The 17,975-nt window shown below is 40.1% G+C and overlaps 1 protein-coding gene across 8 annotated transcripts in view; it reads left to right on the top strand.

Moving 5' to 3' along the window:
* The window catches only part of ERCC8 (ERCC excision repair 8, CSA ubiquitin ligase complex subunit), a 39,777-nt gene that overhangs the window by 6,623 nt on the left and 15,179 nt on the right, over positions 1–17,975 (top strand). For 5 of the 8 annotated variants that reach the window (XM_053408121.1, XM_053408124.1, XM_053408120.1 and 2 more), the window contains exons 3-8: positions 185–286; positions 3,588–3,711; positions 4,811–4,892; positions 6,790–6,858; positions 10,837–10,903; positions 15,096–15,199. In XM_053408121.1, coding sequence (XP_053264096.1) covers positions 185–286; positions 3,588–3,711; positions 4,811–4,892; positions 6,790–6,858; positions 10,837–10,903; positions 15,096–15,199 — 548 coding nt within the window. The remainder of the gene's footprint in view (positions 1–184; positions 287–3,587; positions 3,712–4,810; positions 4,893–6,789; positions 6,859–10,836; positions 10,904–15,095; positions 15,200–17,975) is intronic. The other 3 variants (XM_053408125.1, XM_053408126.1, XM_053408127.1) reach the window with 2 other exon arrangements.

Here is a 17,975-nt window from a genome sequence, read left to right as displayed (position 1 = left end):
TAAAAAGTTTTGAGTCATACACATCAAATTGGATTCCACTTGATTTACTACAGCTGAGAAATTTCCAGGAAAATGTTCAGATTCACAATACAGCCTTAATTTTGGACTTACCTTTTGGGAGTTTAACACACACAGCCCCCCGAGTCTAATGTGTCTAAGTTAGTTGTAATTTGTTTTCTTACAGCATGCTTTCTGGTGGCACTGATGGTGTTATTGTATTGTATGATCTTGAAAACCTTAGCCAAAAACCATGCTATACCTGCAAAGCTGTTTGTTCTGTGGGAAGGTATGTACTCTTTACAAATGGAATCCTTATAAATATACCTTTTATTGGCATTATACTGTATGTTTACAATGTACTGCTAGCTAGTGTTGTCTGCATGGTAAATAATAATAATAATAATACCCCGCCCATCTGGCTGGGCTTCCCCAGCCACTCTGGGCAGCTTCCAAAAAAAATTAAAATACTGTGATACATCAAACATTAAAAGCTTCCCTAAACAGGGCTGCCTTCAGATGTCTTCTAAAAGTCTGGTAGTTGTTGTTCTCTTTGACATCTGGTGGGAGGGCATTCCACAGGGAGGGCGTCACTACCGAGAAGGCCCTCTGCCTGGTTCTCTGTAACTTGGCTTCTCGCAGTGAGGGAACCGCCAGAAGGCCCTCGGTGCTGGACCTCAGTGTCTGGGTTCTTCCTCCTTTTTTCTACTCAGAAGGCAGAAATTACTACCACTCCTCCTTCCCACAACACTTATTTTACTTACACAATCACAGCTTTATGCAAATTACCAATAAATAATAGGGACAGATCTCATGGGAGACTTTGTGCTATCTTCCCAGAGCACAGTAGGCAAGTCAGGCGGCTTAAAAAGGCCGCTAAGTGCCAGCTTCGGACAGGAAGGGATAGTCATGCAGGATCATTCCAGGGGTTGTTTTGGTTTCATGTGATTTTGCATATATGTCCCGATAGCCAGGAACATAACCCATGCATAAGATGAGATCTACCTGTATGGCTGTTATTACCATAAGGGGAAACAAAAGAAGAAATAAAGTCTGGAGTAGGTGAAATTTGCATTGTTATGCCGGTAATCCAATAACAGAGTATCATTAGATGGTGTAATAAAATATTGAGACATCGATTTTATTGTGGCCAAATTGTTGGGTGGAGAACCTTGGTACATATTGCAGCTTTGCACTGGATGCTTATTAGCTCCTGGACCTTGTTCAGGGTCATGTTGACGACTTATAAAGTCCTGAACAACCTGACGCCAGGTTATCTGAAAGACGCCTGTCTCTGTATAGACCTGTAAGATCACTTAGATCTGGAGAAATTTTACTTGCAACACTTTAACATATAGAATACGCAGAACTGTGGCTCCAAAATGGGCATTTACTGCCATTGTTCCTGCCCTGTAGAATGCCATTCCCTCTACCATACATGAAACATGATCCATCTGTTGCTTCAGACATCTGATAAACACAAATCTTTTCACCAAGGTTTTCTTGAACTCTGTTATTGGAGCCTATTATTATTGATTTCCTGTTTTTATCTGTTCTGCTGTCTTGTATACTGTGTCTCTGTGTATATTACACTGTTTTACTGTTTTTCAATGGTTGTATTATAACACTAGTATCTCTTTATATACTTCCTTCATGCTGTTGCTTCCAAGAAGATCCTCTTCCATTCCTGAAAATTTTGGAAAAACATTTTACCACAAATTAAACTGGAATCCTGTACCCACTTAACTGGCATTAATCAACACTGAACTCAAATTGACTTATTTCTGGGTAGACATGTATAGTTTTATAAGTTGTGGCAGCCATCCTTACTTTTCTTTTACCAAGAAGGCCCCTGGGAACAAAACTATGCCATGATGTAGCATTCTTTCCTTTGGGCCATACGCAGTGAGGAACATGACTGCCATTTGCAGTGGTAGTACAGTGGTACCTCGTGTTACATACGCTTCAGGTTACAGACTCCGCTAACCCTGAAATATTACCTCAGGTTAAGAACTTTGCTTCAGGATGAGAACAGAAATTGTGCGGCGGTGGCGCAGCGGCAGCAGGAGGCCCCATTAGCTAAAGTGGTGCTTCAGGTTAAGAACAGTTTCAGGTTAAGAACGGACCTCCAGAACGAATTAAGTTCTTAACCCGAGGTACCACTGTAAAGCTTTTTCTAGAAGTTAAAGAGAGATGGCGTGGAACCCTCTGCTTCCTCATATCTAGCATGGCAAGCCACTCCCACAAAGGACAGGTGACCCCATGAAATTGTCCATGTGTGTCTGTATACTTGGCCTAATCTCTGAGTAGATGTAGACTGCTTGGCTGGGAAGGTTGTTACCTGAGCTGTGCTAGACCTTCTCCCCTGTTTGAATCATTAAAGGAACTTTAGTGCTGTTAGTGCCCTAGCCACTACCTGCAGAGATCTGCTTCTTTTTTTAATAATGATTTTTTATTATTTTCAATTACAGTCCAATATTAGTCTCATTATAACAGTACCTTATTTATAATACAATTATTAATACCAACCGTTCAAATACTGAATTATATAATTTAGATAAAGTGCCCCCCCCCCGGTGTGCTAGATTTGATGGTTTTCTTTATTTCTGCGTTTCAAAAGCTTATTGATTTCAATTACATTCCGGTCATAATAATAATCCCTCATACAACAACTGCAATATTCGTAACCTCTATTTGTGTTAACATATTAAATGATTTATAAAACTACAAGTGAGGAACTCAAACTATATCCTTCCTCCTCCTGTGTATGGCAGTTACTCTGTCCATGGTGTTTCTTCCTCTCCTTGTAAGATGTTATGTCTTTCTTTCCCTCGGTTGTTGCTGTTACCCATCATGCTTTGGGCAGAGCTGATATCCCATTGTTGTTCCAGAAATTTCTCCATTGCTCCGTCCTGTGCTTCATTGTTTTGCAACTTTAACAACAGCTGCAAAAGTCACTCTGTCCCAGTAAATATTACCTGTTGTCTCCATGTATTACAGTTTTTAAATATTTTTTTGGAAGCCGCCCAGAATTATTATTATTATTATTATTATTATTATTATTATTATTATTATTATTCCTGTCAGCCTTGGAAGAAGAGCAGTCTGTCAAACTGCAGATGACTCAGTAAAGAACCTTGGCAGTTCACAGACTCCTTTCATCCTTCCTTCCAACTGAAGATATATGAGCAATTATACTTCCAATTAAATTAAATTCCAAGTCCTCTTAGCATTATTCAGTTCACTTCATAAATAATAAAGTCAGTTTCCATCATAAACCTTTTGCAAAATAGAGCTTCTCTCCCTTTTTCCTTTTTTTGCACATGCAGTTCCTTTTGATATTATATTCCATATTTATAATCCAATTTCTTCCATCCCCGCTTGTACAAATATAATTTGAACTAACATTCAGAGGAGGGTTGCCACATCATAAATGTAGAGAAGAAAACTTTAAATGAAGAAACCGTAGACTCCCCACCCCCCACCCCGGTCTTTCAGAGTTTTGCTTCTTAAGCCACAAAGGCTTAAGCACATAGTTAGGGCAAACACCTGCCGGTTGTAACCTTTGTCCTTCTGTTATTACATTGTAGAAGTCATCCTAATGTTCATAAATTCAGTGTAGAAACAGTTCAGTGGTACCCTCATGATACTGGCATGTTTACGTCAAGTTCATTTGATAAAACCCTGAAAATATGGGACACAAACACATTACAAGTAAGTCATATCTTTAATTGTTGGGTTAAATCATGGGAAGTATCTAGTGTTTTGAAAGCGGAAATGTGTTTGGGTTTAATGGGAAGCTTAAATTCTAGAATACATTATAAAAACAGTAATTACAGGTGTTTACTCGACTTCTGCAAGGCTGCCTATATATTATTTGCAGCAGGATCAAGTCTTATGGTACCAGGATTTGATCCAGAATCTGTGTCTGGCAAGCAGGGACCCATAGTTGGGGAAACTAAGCATGCAAATCTAGCTGGTAAGATCACTTTTAGAGTAAGTAAGTCAGTTGACTCACTAATAGAGGCAGACAGTAGACAAAGTCATGGACAATTTAAACAAAGGAAGTCTATGGCATCATCAAAGGTTTTTGCAGTTTGGGCGAACAGCTCCATATCGTGTGATTTTCATGATGTATTCTTCCTAATCTGCATTTCTGCCGCCATGCTAATAACATTTGCATAATGAAACTGAGTTAGATTTGGATTACAGTTATACAAGCCACCTACCTGTCACCACATGATGTCACAATGACATCAGGTGACACATTTTTTACATAGCACTGTGCACAGGGTGTTTCAAGCCCCAGCAATAAGGTGATTATTAATGCTTGCAAAGTGCTGTGTGTAGGCTTTCCACAGAGCTTTCAAGGTGCCTACGAACCTCTTTTCAACCCAGTTTCATCTTTACCTGCCTTGGATAATATTCAAATGATAGTTTTCTTTGTTGTTCGTTTTACTGCTGTTCTCTTTATTCATGGCAGGTGGTGAATGTATTAATACAAGCCACTCTCATTGAAATTTTCTCTGCTGTTTCTTGATACCCCAGTACGTACTACTATGTTGTTGTTTTTTACATTGTCATAGTTAGCAGGTTTAAACTAATCATTTTGGCAGAAATATCAATTTTGGTTAGGGTCCCATCTTGCAAATGTAAGTGTGTGCCTGGGTACAATTTGAAGGAATTCGCAGGATGGGGTTTTGATGCCATATTTCACAATATATTTCATAAAATCATAAGATTTTAAAATCTTATTTTTATGTTTGGATCAGGACATTCAAATTAAATAAACTTATTGTCTTTCAATTGACAGCCAGCAGATGTGTTTCATTTTGCGGAAACAGTGTACAGTCATCATATGTCTCCAGTTGCTACCAAGCATTGCTTAATTGCAGGTTTGTGTTCACATAAAAGGTCAGCTGTGAGCCTAGAAGCAAATGCTTTTGGCTTACAGTTAATTTCAGTTTCTTCTTACCAAGAGATAGTTGTGAATTTGTTGGCCCCTAATTGTTTGTGCTTCCAGTTAATTTTAGGGTTAACTTAGGGACGCGGGTGGTGCTGTGGGTTAAACCACAGAGCCTAGGACTTGCCGATCAGAAGGTTGGCGGTTCGAATCCCCACAACGGGGTGAGCTCCCGTTGCTCGGTCCCTGCTCCTGCCAACCTAGCAGTTCAAAAGCACATCAAAGTGCAAGTAAATAAATAGGTACCGCTCCGGCCGAAAGGTAAACGGTGTTTCCGTGCACTGCTCTGGTTCGCCAGAAGTGGCTTAGTTGTGCTGGCCACATGACCCAGAAGCTGTATGCAGGCTCCCTCAGCCAATAAAGCAAGATGAGCGCCGCAACCCCAGAGTCGGTCACGACTGGACCTAATGATCAGGGGTCCCTTTACTTTTATCTAGATGTTTGTGCTTCCAGTTAATTTTAGGAAACAGGTTTAGATGAATATGAAAAATGGGTTGGGTGGAGGTTTTTGGGTTGGGTGTTTTTTTTCCAATTGGCGCATCTCTTGCTACTAAAAATATCCCTAAGCAATTTGTGACCAAAGTAATAAAAAACAAACAATAAAAAACACCTAAACATTATTAAAGAGACATTGTGAAATATCCTCTAATATGCATTAAATCTTATCTAATAAAATGCACCAGCCAGATGACAAATCACTTTGGTGTCTTTCAGTAAGGATTAACCTGGATTAGTGAGAACATTTTAACCTTGCTTTTTAAAATTACCTTTTTGGGGCAGGGTAGGTAAAAGGCTATGACTGCAATCCTATTTAAAGCTGTGGGGCTTACCTCTGAATAATTTGCAAAGAATTGTGCTGCAGTCTTTTATTTGCCTACTATTTTGCAGCGATTGAAATCTGCAGCCCCTACATTAAGGCTAAAATACACATACTAGGATAAAAGTTTCAGTAGGTGCAGCAGGACTTTTTCTGAGTAAGCATGCAGACTGATTGCATTGTTAGAATATTTTTGTTGTTGCCATGATGCCTATATATTGTGAATTACTTTATAAATGAAAATCTGAATCATGTTTGAAGTGGCAGGTGCCAAGCAGCCAATGATGTGAAGGCAGAGTGGGGGACAGAGCATGCTTGTTCTTCCTGCGCTCTCTCCTTGGCCAATTCTCTAGCTCTTTCAGCATCTTCTTTAAGGCTCTTCATAAATCAAACACATTTACCAAAACAGAGTAATTTCCTTAATAAGACAGAATATTTCATCTAGAGTTGTGCTGTTAATTAAATGTATGTTTTTGTATTCATTGTTTAAAAAAATACAGTGTACCTTCTAAATATGTATTAATTGGTCTTTTATTAATTGATCAGCATTTCAGATTCTGCCTTGTTAGAATACTGAGACAATATTCAAGATAAGAGATGGCTCAAATTACTGTGGTACAAGTTAGCATTTAGGCTTAAGAGCCATAAATACTTTTAACAGTGTCCAGTTTGTAATTTGCACACAGTGGACTTCTGTTTGTACTTCCAAATGCTTCATTTATGAAACATGACTTTGTGTCAATTTATAAAGAATGAAAGAATATCTGTTCACCCTGTTCTGTTTATTTTAATGTTATGGTAAATAAGCTGAATGAAGATGCAGAATGCAGTTACTAGAAAAAAAATATTGGGGGATTTGTAACTTTTTTAATACATTTATTCAAAGCCCCCCAAAGATATATAAAATACAATACAACTAGCACTTTCTCTGTGTGCTTTTTTATAGCTGCAATTTTAAGTTGCAGAGTGTGTTTCTCTTTTCCTTAATGTATTTTGTCTTTTTTCCTTACAGTTGGTACCAAAAGCCCCAAAGTACAGCTTTGTGACTTGAAGTCTGGATCGTGTTCTCACATTCTGCAGGGTATGTCTTAGTCTGAAACATAAATTCTAGACAGTAACTACTTTGAGTAAACTACACAGCATAAAGAGCTGCTCTAAACAATATATTATTTGTAAGTAATATGACAGACATGTTAAGTTCCAGTTGTGAAACGACACAGCAAGAATAGCAATATATTCCACATATTGTTCTAGCACTGTGGGTCTGAAGAAGTAAAAATATTGATTTGTCACTATGAAAATGCTGGGCAGTTTAGTTCAGTTTAGATTCATTGAGTTTCACATCCTTAAAATATAAAGTGGCAAGTGTTCCCAGCAAACTGAGGAAACCACTTACCCAAAATCAGCTAGACAATTGCCTAGGTTATTCTTGTTTGCATGTATTGGAGTGCAGCCGATAAGCCTAATGCAGATAGGCCATGAAATAAAACCTTGTATTCCAGAAAATGAATGTTTGGGATAGCTTTAAAAAGGATGTAGTAGGAGGTTCCATCAGCAATCATTTCTGTACCCTGGGCAGCCTCTCAGTTTCCTGCCCTCTGCTCTTCCTCCCTGCCCCTTATGCCATATACTACTTTTAATAGTGCTGGAGTTCCCATTTCTTGCTGCTCAGAATGACAATTGATATAAAAAACATAAGATGTTTTGCCGGCTACAGCTGACTAGTACATAGTAGCTGGCAAGAATATATGTGCCATGCCTAACCTACACATGCAACAGAATTAGAATTCCTAAGAGGAACAATGAACTGTATTACTTCAGGAAGCAATTAGGGAATACTAGTGTGAACACAGTGGAAGTGAGGAACAGGTTTAAGGATTTAGATTTGGTGGACAGAGTGCCTGAAGAACTATGGATGGAGGCTCGTAACATTGTACAGGAGGCAGCAACGAAAATCATCCCAATGAAAAAGAAATGCAAGAAAGCAAAGTGGCTGTCCAATGAGGCCTTACAAATAGCGGGGGAGAGAAGGCAAGCAAAATGCGAGGGAGATAGTGAAAGATACAGGAAATTGAATGCAGATTTCCAAAGAATAGCAAGGAGAGACAAGAAGGCCTTCTTAAACGAGCAATGCAAACAAATAGAGGAAAACAACAGAATGGGAAGAACCAGAGATCTGTTCAAGAAAATTGGAGATATGAAAGGAACATTTCGTACAAAGATTACCATAATAAAGGACAAAAGTGGTAAGGACCTAACAGAAGCAGAAGACATCAAGAAGAGGTGGCAAGAATACACAGAGGAATTATACCAGAAAGATATGGATGTCTCGTGCACCCCAGGTAGTGTGGTTGCTGACCTTGAGCCAGACATCCTGGAAAGTGAAGTCAAATGGGCCTTAGAAAGCACTGCTAATAACAAGGCCAGTGGAAGTGATGGTATTCCAGCTGAACTATTTAAAATTTTAAAAGATGATGCTGTTAAGGTGCTACACTCAATATGCCAGCAAATTTGGAAAACTCAGCAGTGGCCAGAAGATTGGAGAAGATCAGTCTACATCCCAATCCCAAAGAAGGGCAGTGCCAAAAAATGTTCCAACTACCGCACAATTGCACTCATTTCACACGCTAGCAAGGTTATGCTTAAAATTCTACAAGGCAGGCTTAAGCAGTATGTGGATCGAGAACTCCCAGAAGTGCAAGCTGGATTTAGAAGAGGCAGAGGAACCAGAGACCAAATTGCAAACATGCGCTGGATTATGGAGAAAGCTAGAGAGTTCCAGAAAGACATCTACTTCTGCTTCATTGACTATGCAAAAGCCTTTGACTGTGTCGACCACAGCAAACTATGGCAAGTTCTTAAAGAAATGGGAGTGCCTGATCACCTCATCTGTCTCCTGAGAAATCTCTATGTGGGACAAGAAGCTACAGTTAGAACTGGATATGGAACAACTGATTGGTTCAAAATTGGGAAAGGAGTACGGCAAGGCTGTATTTTATCTCCCTGCTTATTTAATTTATATGCAGAATACATCATGCGAAAGGCTGGGCTGGATGAATCCCAAGCTGGAATTAAGATTGCCGGAAGAAATATCAACAACCTCAGATATGCAGATGACACAACCTTGATGGCAGAAAGTGAGGAGGAATTAAAGAACCTTTTAATGAGGGTGAAAGAGGAGAGCGCAAAATATGGTCTGAAGCTCAACATCAAAAAAACGAAGATCATGGCCACTGGTCCCATCACCTCCTGGCAAATAGAAGGGGAAGAAATGGAGGCAGTGAGAGATTTTACTTTCTTGGGCTCCATGATCACTGCAGATGGTGACAGCAGCCACGAAATTAAAAGACGCCTGCTTCTTGGGAGAAGGGCAATGACAGGCCTAGATAGCATCTTGAGAAGTAGAGACGTCACCTTGACAACAAAGGTCCGTATAGTTAAAGCCATGGTTTTCCCAGTAGTGATGTATGGAAGTGAGAGCTGGACCATAAAGAAGGCTGATCACCGAAGAATTGATGCTTTTGAATTATGGTGCTGGAGAAGACTCTTGAGAGTCCCATGGACTGCAAGAAGATCAAACGCATCCATTCTTAAGGAAATCAGCCCTGAGTGCTCACTGGAAGGACAGATTGTGAAGCTGAGGCTCCAGTACTTTGGCCACCTCATGAGAAGAGAAGACTCCCTGGAGAAGACACTGATGCTGGGAAAGATGGAGGGCACAAGGAGAAGGGGGCGACAGAGGACGAGATGGTTGGATAGTGTTTTCGAGGTTACCAGCATGAGTTTGACCAAACTGTGGGAGGTAGTGGAGGACAGAGGTGCCTGGCGTGCTCTGGTCCATGGGGTCACGAAGAGTCGGACACGACTAAACGACTAAACAACAACAGTGTGAATGCTCCACCAAGTGACAACAGAACAAAACCTTCCCTTCTAGTTCAAAGCTAGCATAACAGTCTGTTCTCTGTTGTGCTTGTTTTCTATTGACAGTGCAGGAGAGTATTCAAAGATCTTACACTCTATAGTGGTACTGCACATTTTACTACCATCTCATTACCACCTCTTTCTGCCGCATCTGTAGGCCAGACTATATTACCTCCCTCCTGCATCAGCGATATTTAGTTTCCAATTTATTTTTATGAAAGAAGCTGCAGGGAGTTCCACTTTGCTTAGTCTGCTATCCACACTAGGTCTTGCTATGCTTGCTATGCTCTTGGGATCGCGTAACTCTCTGATTTACCAAAATAATATTTAATGTTGAGTCTCTCCTCAGAAGGAGGCAATTGATGTAGAAAAATTAATTTGTATAGTCTAAGGTACTAAACTAGCCTAAGCTGTAGAGTTACTTGTATGAACATTGCTCTAGGATTCAACAAATTGTGTTTTGTAGCTTCATAAGCAAAATAATCACTGGAGGGGCTGCATGTCTCTTCTTTTAAAGATAACTTGCTGTTGAATTTACAGAGCAGTGTACTCAAGTGGGGGACAATGAAAGAAGGATGTTGACCATTACTGAATTGAAGTCTCTGTTTAGAAAGCGATCCCATAACATGCTCTGCAAAAAAATAAAGGAACTAAACCATTTCAAGTAGTTGGTAGATTGCAATCAATCTTTCTCTGAATTAATTCAGAGAGAGTTATTTACTTTGAAAAAACTCATTTATACATTGAAGAATTGGTTTCTTACCATAGCAAACAGAGCAAAGCAAAGTAAAACAAAACAAAACAGGGCTAAGCATTTATCCTTCCAAATGGCAGGAGGGGCCTTAATTAAGTTTTCTCCCCCGGTGTGCATATGGCACACCATGGCAATTCAGAGAATGGGAGGCTGCTCTTGTATCCCTATCTAGCCCCTTCCTTCACTTCCTATGCTGGAGGATATGGAAGGCATGTCTTCCATTTCTTCCATCCTGGTACAATGCCTCCTTTACAACAGTGGTGAAGAGATAAGGTTCTGTTCAGTCAGATGCTTTGGTAATCCCAAAGAATTGTGCCATAGCTGTTTGTATATGAGTAGTATGTTGTATACCACTAAGGATTCTTATGGCTTCTTATTTTTTAGGTCACAAACAAGAAATTCTAGCAGTATCTTGGTCACCACGTTATGAATATATTTTAGCAACTGCAAGGTAAAAGAAAGAACCAACAATAAAGTAGTGACGATTAGAATGAAAATTAACCCATTAAAAAAACAAAACAGTTCTGTATTTGTTTCATAGTCTAGTCTCTTGCTCCTAACTTGAAATATAGGGAGTTCCCCTTAACTAGTGTTTTGTATGTATTTCACTGAAATTTAAAACTAAGTGTTATTTGAATGGAGTGTGCAGTATTTGTATAGCTGTGAGATAAAGGCCTCATTTCCTTAATCTGCAAAACATTAAACTCTCAAATGCTGTCATCTCTCACAACCTTAAAAGCATGATGGGGAAAAGATCTGGGTGAGCCATTAGATAATACTATATGGAACAGTATCTGGGTAAAAGCCTCCTTCTGACCTGTCTCAGTAAGAATCTGGGACAGAATCTGTGAAATGCACTCAAAATTGTATGCTGAATATCCATTATTATTGAGTAATATGACCAAAAATGTATCAGTGATGTGTTGGAGAAATTGTAAAGTTCCTGGTTCATTTATTCACATGTCCCCAATTCTTTTTGTTTTGGAAAAAAGTGGAGATGAACTTCTGTGGTCAAGTTCTCCCAGTCCAGGAGCAGTTGTAGGTGTGGTACCAGTTGCAGTTGGGCCTGCAGTGACAAAGCTGGATGCAGAAGCATTCCTAGACTGCAAACCAGCTCTGTTACAGGGAGTGCAACCCCATCCAGAGTTGACCAATTTCTCAGACATGGGAACTACTTACCCACAGTGTCTCCATCTTGCTAGGATTCAAGCTCAGCTTTTACCTCATCCATCTTACCACTGCCCAGACAGATGTTATGGAGAAAGAGAGCTGAACATCATCAGCATACTAATGTCAGCTTGTCCCAGAACTCCTAATGACCACTGTCAGCAGCTTCATATGGCTATTAAATAGTCTTGGAGCTAAGATAGTGCCCTGCGTTACTCCGTTTTGTAACTGCCAGGCAGAGTGAAAGGCATTCCACAAGTGCTACTCTCTGGACTTGGTCTTGGCAGTAGGACTGGAACTACTGTAACACAGTGTCAGTTCCCATTCCCAGGAGCTGGTCCAGGAGGGTACCATGGTCCATAGTATCAAAAGCCTAAGAAAGATCGAGAAGCAGGAACAAACGCTCTGCAAAAGTCATCAGGGCATCCAAGGGCAACTCAGTCCCATGGGCAGGTCAGAACCTAGATCGGAATGGAATTAATAATCCATGTCATCCAAGGATGCTTGCAGCTGCCCCACCAAAACTCTCTCCACCACCTTTCCCCAAAAGGAGGTGTTTGTGACTGGTTAATAGTTGTGCCAGTCCAAGGAGTGGCCACCGAGCTCACATAACTCCGGTCCTGAAAGACCTACATTGGCTCCCAGTATATTTCCGAGCACAATTCAAAGTGTTGGTGCTGACCTTTAAAGCCCTAAATGGCCTCGGCCCTGTATACCTAAAGGAGCATCTCCACCCACATTGTTCAGCCCGGATTATGAGGTCCAGCTCCGAGGGCCTTCTGGTGGTTCCCTCGCTGCAAGAGGTGAGGTTGCAGGGAACCAGGCAGAGGGCCTTCTCAGTAGTAGCGCCTGCCCTGTAGAACGCCCTCCCATCAGGAAACAACTATCTGACTTTTAGAAGACATCTGAAGGCAGCCCTGTTTAGGGAAGTTTTTAATGTCTGATATTTTATTGTATTCTTAATATTTTGTTGAGAGCCACTGAGAGTGGCTGGGGAAACCCTGCCAGATGGGCGGGGTATAAATAATAAATTATTATTAGTAGTAGTAGTTCAGATCCAGTTTCTTTATGAGCAGCTGCACCTCTGCCTCTTTCGAGGCAGATGGGAACCATCTCTTCACATGGACTTCCGGCCAAGATGGCATCAAGAAAGATCATTCTGGACTGAGCTCCACAGTCTGTTTTAATTGTTTAATTGGGGTTTGTTTCTTTTTTATTTTTATGTGATAATGCCGTTGCCGGCTCAGCAGATATCTGATTTCTTGAGGACAAGGACCTTTTCAGTGTTGTTTTATTCTCCAAGGAGCCAAGAATCATAAATCAGTCTCACAGGGAGTTCAGCAGCCGTCTCTGTGGCATTCCTGGGGTTTATCTATACAGGTTTTAAACTTTATTCTAAGGATTTTTTTTTAAAAGCCTTTCAAACTTTTCAGTGTTTTACCACCTCTTAACATAACTGCTTATCTTTGCCTGCCAACAAGGGGAAAAAATACAAGCTTGTTTGATTGATTGATTGATTGATTGACTGTTTGCTTGCTTGGGAAAAGGGGGAAAGCAGGCTTGAGGAGAGGCTGGCAGATAGTGCTATTGCTCAAATAAAACATTTCGTAATGGTAGTTACCTGAACTCAGTCACTTCACGTGTAAGTGGAAAAGCCTACACAAATCACCAACAGAGACTAATTACAGTCTTTATACCTGAACAGAAGTAAACCAGCCACAATTTAATCTCAACCCTTTCAGACTCTGACCTAGTTATTTTGGACAAGTGATGTTCTGATGACCAGGAGGAGGAGGTCAGTTCTCAGTTTTCACTTGTGATGGCAGCTGCAGTGGAGGACTCACAGAATGCTTAGCTAAATGAAAAGCTAGCTTGTTTGTTTGACTAGGCATTGATTTATTTGTAATAATAATAATAGATGTTAGCATCCGTCTATCTTGGGAGACAATGGAGGAGTGCGCCTTTGGGGGTAAGGTCAATAATAATGTATTTAACACGTTTATACCCCGCTTTTATGCCAAACAGCTCAATGTGGCTGAAAACAAGGATAGAATTATTAAATCAGGGAAGGGTGAGCTTTGCAGAGTCAAGGTCCACATTCCCTAAAGGCAAAATAGTTGGGGGACACATACTAGAGGAAGGTACAGTCAAAACCAAAAGTGGGTGGGGACATCCCTTCCCTCTTCCTTTGTCTCTCTCACACAGAGACTCTGTCTCTCTGTCTCTTCTGCTAGCCAGTTTGCATTCTTTTGTGAGCCCCAAGGTCTATGCTATTTCTCCTGCCTCTTCAGCTTTTCCTACCAGCTCTTCTGTTTCTTGTCATGGTGATATCATTTTTTGGATCTCCCCCAGCCAGTTTCCCTCTGTGCCCTGTGACGTACCTTTGTGCCATCTCAATGGGAAACAGAAGAGCCAGCCAAAGACATCTGTCAAGCCCAGCTGTCAAGTTGTGATGCCCAACAATAAGGGATGCCAGGTGGAATACTGAGTAGACACTATACCTGGCACACTCTGTTTCTTCCTCTGAGCCGCATCCTTAAAAACACTCCAGCATCTACCCAGACCACAGAGCACACTAGGAATGGAGTAGCAGCCTTTTTTGGCAGGGGGAGGTTTTCTGCAGTGCGGAGAAATTGGTGGCGATGGGGCCAAATTCAGCAGGACATAAAGGCGAGTCCCAAGGGCTTTATATGGACCCAAGGCTGCAGATAGTCCATATGTGCCATAAATAACATGTTTAACATGTACATCAACAGAAAGAATGTCGTAATGCTTAGAAACAAACAAAAAGCCTGTTAAGTTAACCATCTGGTGCCATCCCTGATGGTTTTTTAGGTGCCAGGTGAAAAAAACTATTTAGACATTTTAGTGGCAAGTAATAGAATTTGTTTATTATTGTTGATATGTTTTACTTGTTTTATGAAGGTTTTGGGAATATGACTTTCTGGGTTTTGATAACAATTGTTTCATTTTTATGGCTACCATTTAAAATTTTGTAAGCTTCCTTGAGGGCTAAGGTCCAAAGCTGAAGTAAATGTATATTTTTAATAAGGTACTCTTATGAGTAGCAATTGTTAAATTTGTACTTTCCAAAGCAAGATTTTTTTTTAACTACACTGCATTTGTTTTTCCATTCAGAATGAATATAATTCATTGACAGAATAGGCCAATAATGAAATACAGAGGAATTTGTAGAAATAAGCCGTTCCTTGGTTTACCTTTTTCTAAAGCGCATGAAATAGTCAGAAACTTTTCACTTGGAAAACGGTAACTCGCTGTATTAAAAATAACAGGATAGGGAAGACCAGATATTGTGTACATATTAACAAGAACTTGCACATAACCATACTAATGTTAACAGAAAATTTCTAATCCAACCTAAGGACATCACTGCCTTTATGACAGAGTGAGGTAGGGTTGGATAGAAACCATGAATCTTGTCCATAAATCAATACAAGGTGTTGTTCTTCTTTTAGTGCTGACAGCAGAGTGAAATTGTGGGATGTAAGGAGAGCATCTGCTTGTCTGATTACTCTTGATCAACATAATGGTGAAAAGTCAAAAGCATCTTCTGAAGCAGGTAATCAGTATACATATGCAGTACACACAGGTCTCATTTTCCAAAGCCAATGCCCAGGAAATCGTTTGTTAGATTATTTCCATTACAATATTTCATATGGGAACTTTTTTCCCCCAATGACATTTTTATCTAAAAAAATCTATTATACAATAAAATAGCAGCTACAAAAATACAAATCAAATAGGTAGAATATGGAGTCCTCTCTTAAAAGTAATTCTTAGCCCTTACCACACACAGAGGACCATAGCTCCCCCCAGCTCTCACCTGGGATCTTTCCTTTCTCCTCCCAGCCTCTCACTTTAGGAGGCCAACATTTCCCTGCCTCCCACCAAGGGCCCTCCATCCACCATCTGCCACCCCCATCAGCATACAATCTCTGGACTTTAATAAAGGCCCCAGATAGAGGACTCCAAAGAAAGAAGAAAAAGAAAGAAAGAGAAATAAAATAAAGGCAAAAGAAGAAGAAACATTAGGAAAAGATACAAAAAGAAAACTTATCTGCCAGTTACATAAAAAAAGAAAAAATTATTTACAACATTCAGCCCATGCTAACACCCATCTTCTCCACTTTCTGTTAAACAATATATATTTTGTTCAAGTTGTCTCAGAATCACTCATTTCTTTTTCCCATGAAAAGTCCAAGATGGGTTTCCTAATTATTATTATATTATATTATATTATTTATATTATATTATTTATATTATATTATATTATTTATTATTATTATTATTAATAATAATAATAATAATAAAATATGTCAACCATATTTTTTTCTTTTGACTTTACCTCCATTAATTTCCATCATTTTATTCCATTTTGAGTGATGGTAAATTATTCTATCCGTGTCCATTTTGAAGTCCCTCCACTGTGGAGTATGTGATCACATATTCCATAATTTTTTTCTTAGTATATAACCTTTAGTTCATGTCCAGTTCCATATGCTCAAATTCCATTTCCTGTTGTGTTTACAATAGTATCCCGATCTCCTCCTCTAAGACCTTCCATTTTGGGTCCGCCCCCAGTCTTTTTCCAGATATAGTACTCTGAAATCTGATAGTACACATCTGTCAAGCTGCTGCCAGCAACTTCCACGGCCGGTTGCCCAGGAACATACACAGACAAAGAATGTTCTTACCATCTGCGGTTTATTCAGTATTTACAGAGAGAGGCTACAAAACCCAGCCTCTTGGATAATGGTGTTGTCCTGAGTGAATCTTCAACACCTCCCCCCCCCCCTTCTCTTCCACTTACTCATTCGTCAAGCTCAACATCTCTCTTACGGGTGCTGAGAAGTGCCCTCTGTTTTTGAGCTCTTTGCTCTCCTGCTTTCAAGGCTCACTGGGTTCTGGGAGAGGGGGAGTCTAGAATGCTTTCGAAAGACACTGTGTCTGTCAGCTGTGGCCCCCCTGGTGCTTCTTCTACCTCCTTCTTCTCTCCCATTATTTCCCAACTTTCCCCTTCATCTGCCCCTGAGCTGTGACCAGGACTAAAGTTTTCCCAAAGACCAGGACTAAAGTTTTCCCAAAGCTTCCCCCCCCCCCCGCAACTTGATCAATAACATATCCAGAAAATTCTCCACCTAAACATTTGTGATTTTAGCTTCTCCTTCTCCAAATCCTTGTAGGGAAGTCATTTCCATTGAAGCATCACCATCTGCTTTCTTCAATTTAACTATTTCATGATCCAGTCTTGCTAATTTTTCATCAATTTGGTCTGAAGCCTTTGAGTATTCCCCATTTCCATTTTCCATTTCATATCTCTCTGGTTCATTTTCTTCATCAAACGCTGATCTGATCATTTTTAATTGTTCAGCCATCATCTATTGAATAATACCAACAGTCACTGCAAGATAGAAAAGTACCTTTACCATACTGAATGCTTTTGATGTTCTGGATATTATTAGCAACTCAGTCTACTTTAACATTCCCACTTTAAAGTCACAGCTGCAACATGTCTTATAGAAAATTCTTTCCCATGGCTAGTAATGGCCACTTTACTTCAGTTTTTTCAATTCGTTAGTGGTAGGAAACAGAAAAGGGGTTAAATATTTTTCACACAGGGATTCCCCTGTTTAATCTTTATTGTCAACCATAGATCTGGCTTTTCACTCTGCCTTAGACACTTTAACAATCAATTTCCCTTTTTGTTTTTCTTAATGGCAGAAGGTAGAACTTGCAGATTTTTAGATCATAGATTTTAATCAGCTGATGTAGGGATCTCTTGTTACAGTTTTTCTTGTCCCAGAAGTATTTTTAAGAGAGGGTTTGATTGTGTGATATTTGGGCAGAATAGCTTGCCAGTTCATTCTAACTCCCGTCCAAGCTTCCAGACACAGACAGCAGGAAAATGGCCTCAAGCCAAGCGTTTGAGGTAAACTTCCAGATCACCCTTAACTCCAGAGTGATGAATAGTCGGACTATCTGTTTATTATCAGTTACCACATAATTATCTTCTGTCAACAGGAGCTAGCAGACAGATAGCCAAACCACCATTCATTTCCCCAGTAGTCCATATGAGAATATTTCTAATCCATTATTTGTCCAGTCTCTCCCCGCCCCATTCCCTCCATGGTTTCTTCTTGAAATGGCTGCAGCCAACCAGCAGAAGAGAGACAAAGGGAAAACTGATTTGTCTGATCACTCTTGCTTCCTGATTTGTCCGATCTCCATCCCCCCCCCGCATGGTTTCTACCCGAAAATAGTTGCTGCCGACCAGAAAAGCACAAACAAGGAAGTGGGCAAACTCTGGCTATTCAAATATATGAATCAACCATTCA

This window comes from Podarcis raffonei, chromosome 11 (assembly GCF_027172205.1).
Source record: "Podarcis raffonei isolate rPodRaf1 chromosome 11, rPodRaf1.pri, whole genome shotgun sequence".
NCBI classification, from domain to species: Eukaryota; Metazoa; Chordata; class Lepidosauria; order Squamata; family Lacertidae; genus Podarcis; species Podarcis raffonei.
This window is presented reverse-complemented; position numbering and strand designations above follow the sequence as displayed.